Consider the following 3235-nt stretch of genomic DNA (forward strand, 5'->3'; position numbering starts at 1 on the left):
ATACAACTTTGTTTTTAATCAAATTTATGTTGGAATGGTGAGAAAAAAAAATTAATCACAACCGCCACATATTTAGTTTGTTTTAAGTAGTTAATGAATGCAAGTTAATAGAGGAAAATAAAGCTTTTAGAAAATACATGGCAATGAACGCCACATGGCAATATTTAAGTGACTACAACTTTACTATGCATCACACTCACAAAGAAAGTTGGCCAACTCTGTGTGTGTGTGTGTGTGTAAGATAGTTGATTTGGATTATGTTCTAATCTCAACCGGGTCACTTTTTTTTTCTTTCTTTCATTAATGTGTTGCTGTATCTTGATCTGTAGGCTCATGGGACACTGGTTTGTGGTAAAAATGGTGGTGGTGTTCCCGAGGAGTTCGGTTGTGCAAATGATGTTGATATATGCATTGGCACTCTTAGTAAAGCTGTTGGTTGTCATGGTGGTTTCATTGCTTGCAGGTTCTTTAATCTTCTTTTCTTGATTCAAAGATTAATGCTAATTGCTAAACGTGAGAAGATGAGCGTGTCGGGTAATGGATCATAATGGGTTTGAGTTGAATCATTGATACATGTTATTTAACGCCCCGTTTGCGGTGTGCGCATAATGTCCCTCGCCGGGGGGGGGGGTTGAAATTGCACTATTGTTGGCGTTATTTTTCCAATTTCGTGAAAAAACGTTAAAAGTAGCGGAACGTTAATCAGGCCTCATGTGGTGGTGTTAATAGCCGGAAGACAAGGGTGCATGTACTAATCGGCTGATGGTTGAGTGTTATGTGCCTTATGTCCAAGGCTTGAAGCAAAACTACTTTTGAGCCGGGGTCTCATTGAAACAGCCAACCTCTCTATTCCTACGGGGTAGAGGTAAGGCTGTCTACGTCTTACCGTCCAGACCCTACCGTAGCCTTGTTATTGGTGGGATATACTGAGTACGATGATGATGACCTTTTCCAAAGTTATTATATTTTTTAAGAAAACGAGTGTTACTGACAATTATTTTAAATGCTATTTGTACAGCAAAAGGTGGAAACAACTGATACAATCACGCGGCCGTGCTTTTATATTTTCAACTTCTTCACCTGTACCCATCATTGCTGCTGCACATGGTAATTTTCAAAATTCAATTAAGTGATTGGCAAATATTTAATAGTTTGAAATTGCCACCCACCCGTTTGAGAATGATGTTTAATGCGTTTAGCTGCTGTGGTGGTGGCAAAGAAGGAAACATGGCGTAGAAAGGCTATTTGGAATCGGGTTCAAGAATTTCGCACGCTGACTGGAATCCCGATCACAAGTCACATCATTTCCCTTGTTGTAGGCAGTGAAGAGCAAGCCCTGAAAGCAAGCAGGTCTGTGTCTTTCCTTTTCTTGTGTTATATGCTGTTAATGCTGTACCTTGTGGTGTGGAAGTATTAGTAAATTTGGTGATTTGTTATATTTATACAGGCACATGCTGAAATGTGGTTTTCATATAACAGCAATCAGGCCCCCAACGGTCCCACCTAACTTATGCAGGTGGCTAAATCTCAGTATTTGAAAGCAATAATAATAATAATAAGATAAAAAAAAAATAAACTATGATTTTTAAGTTTGTTTTTTTTTTTTTTTTTTTTGTAAATTGCAGGCTGCGGATCACGCTTAGTGCAGCACATACAAAAAATGATATTAGGAAACTGACATTTGCATTATCCCAATGCATAAGTTTAAGAGAGAGTGGATATTTTTACACAAATGTCACACCCAAGCTCTAGCATTGGGTCGGGTGTGATTCATCAATCACAAGTTCTGCATGATGGTATGTTGTGTTTTCATATTTATGATTTCTAGTGATTAAAACATGCATTGGAAAACGTATGAACCATGCGATGGTATAATGGTGGTAATTGTTTCATTAATCTGGATTCATTGATATCTAGTCTTTTGAACGTCATTGGTTTGATATTTTGTTACTCATTTACTTAAATATAAATTAACGTAACCAAAACTTAGATGAATTAACGAATTCTGATTCTAGGATTCCACATCATCTAAATCTTCTAAATTTACACAATTGTCCACCATAAGAATTAAGACTAAACCTCATGTATCACATGAAGGGACACATTTACTTTAACTTCTCAATATTAATAAGCTACCGTCTTTAGTATGCAAGTAAATAAGTCACCACCTCACATAAAAGCTTTAAATTTAATGTTAATGGAAACTAGGTAACAAACCCATCGTGTTGCGGCGTTGCAGCATCATGAATGCGATCTGTATCGGTTAGGTTTATAATGGTAACGGCAATAAATGAAAAAAGTAACACACATATTGGTATTGGCACTTGTATGGATTAAAATAACAAAAACATATTTAAAACGATGTTTCAGCGATTGGTAAAGCCCACAAAACCCACGCAGTGTGGCTATGAGTCGACGCAAGTTCGGTAGGCATCTGGTTATGCCGCCGCAACTAAACTGAAAACTAATTTCCTCAATGCTGAAATACAACAAATTAACATATTAAAAAAAGTAACACACATATTGGTATTGGCACTTGTATAGATTAAAATAACAAAAACATATTTAAAACGATGTTTCAGCGATTGGTAAAGCCCACAAAACCCACGCAGTGTGGCTATGAGTCGACGCAAATTCGGTAGGCATCTGATTATGGCGCCGCAACTAAACTGAAAACTAAATTCCTCAATGCTGAAATACAACAAATTAACATATTAAAAAAAACCCGTGTGTTGTGGGGGTGAACCGATGCGAATTCGGTCTGCATCGGGTTACGACATCGAAACTAAACAAAAAAAAATCATCAACCCCCAAACACAACAAATAACATATTAAAAAAAAACAAAAAAACGTAACGAACCAATTAAGACAAAAATTTAACATGTTGCGGCAACGAGTCGACATGAATTCAGTCGGTTTTAACGGGATCGGCACTAAGTCTTAAAAATAAATTGGTAAGCAAAAAAAATAACTATGTAATAAATTAAAACAAAAAATATTAAAAAGGTGACGTGACACAACCACGTGGTCCAATTGAGAGCTTGGCGTAGGCCGGCACCAATGATATAGTATCATAAGCACAACACCAAATCATTCCAAATCATTCGTACATCGTGTTTTAAAATCTCAACATAATGTTAATAGATAAAACTCAAGATAAGAAAAAAGAATATTTTCAATATGATAAAAAAACCATATGCAAATACATTTAATTAGGCCTCCGACAGATATTAGT

At 36.3% G+C, this 3235-nt stretch overlaps 1 protein-coding gene across 1 annotated transcript; it reads left to right on the top strand.

The window, feature by feature from the left end:
• Positions 1 to 329: 329 nt before the first annotated feature.
• On the top strand, positions 330 to 1995 carry LOC143605558 (8-amino-7-oxononanoate synthase-like; the record flags this gene model as incomplete). The annotated part of the gene is made up of 5 exons (XM_077081632.1): positions 330 to 463; positions 1019 to 1107; positions 1200 to 1350; positions 1448 to 1516; positions 1626 to 1995. Coding segments are annotated over 5 exons (570 nt in total), but the record flags the coding sequence as incomplete, so codon positions are not given.
• Between the last annotated feature and the right edge of the window lie 1240 nt (positions 1996 to 3235).

Source organism: Bidens hawaiensis, unplaced genomic scaffold, assembly GCF_021521415.1.
Source record: "Bidens hawaiensis isolate Kalapana, Puna unplaced genomic scaffold, B.hawaiensis_p1.1 tig00070153_1, whole genome shotgun sequence".
NCBI classification, from domain to species: domain Eukaryota; kingdom Viridiplantae; phylum Streptophyta; class Magnoliopsida; order Asterales; family Asteraceae; genus Bidens; species Bidens hawaiensis.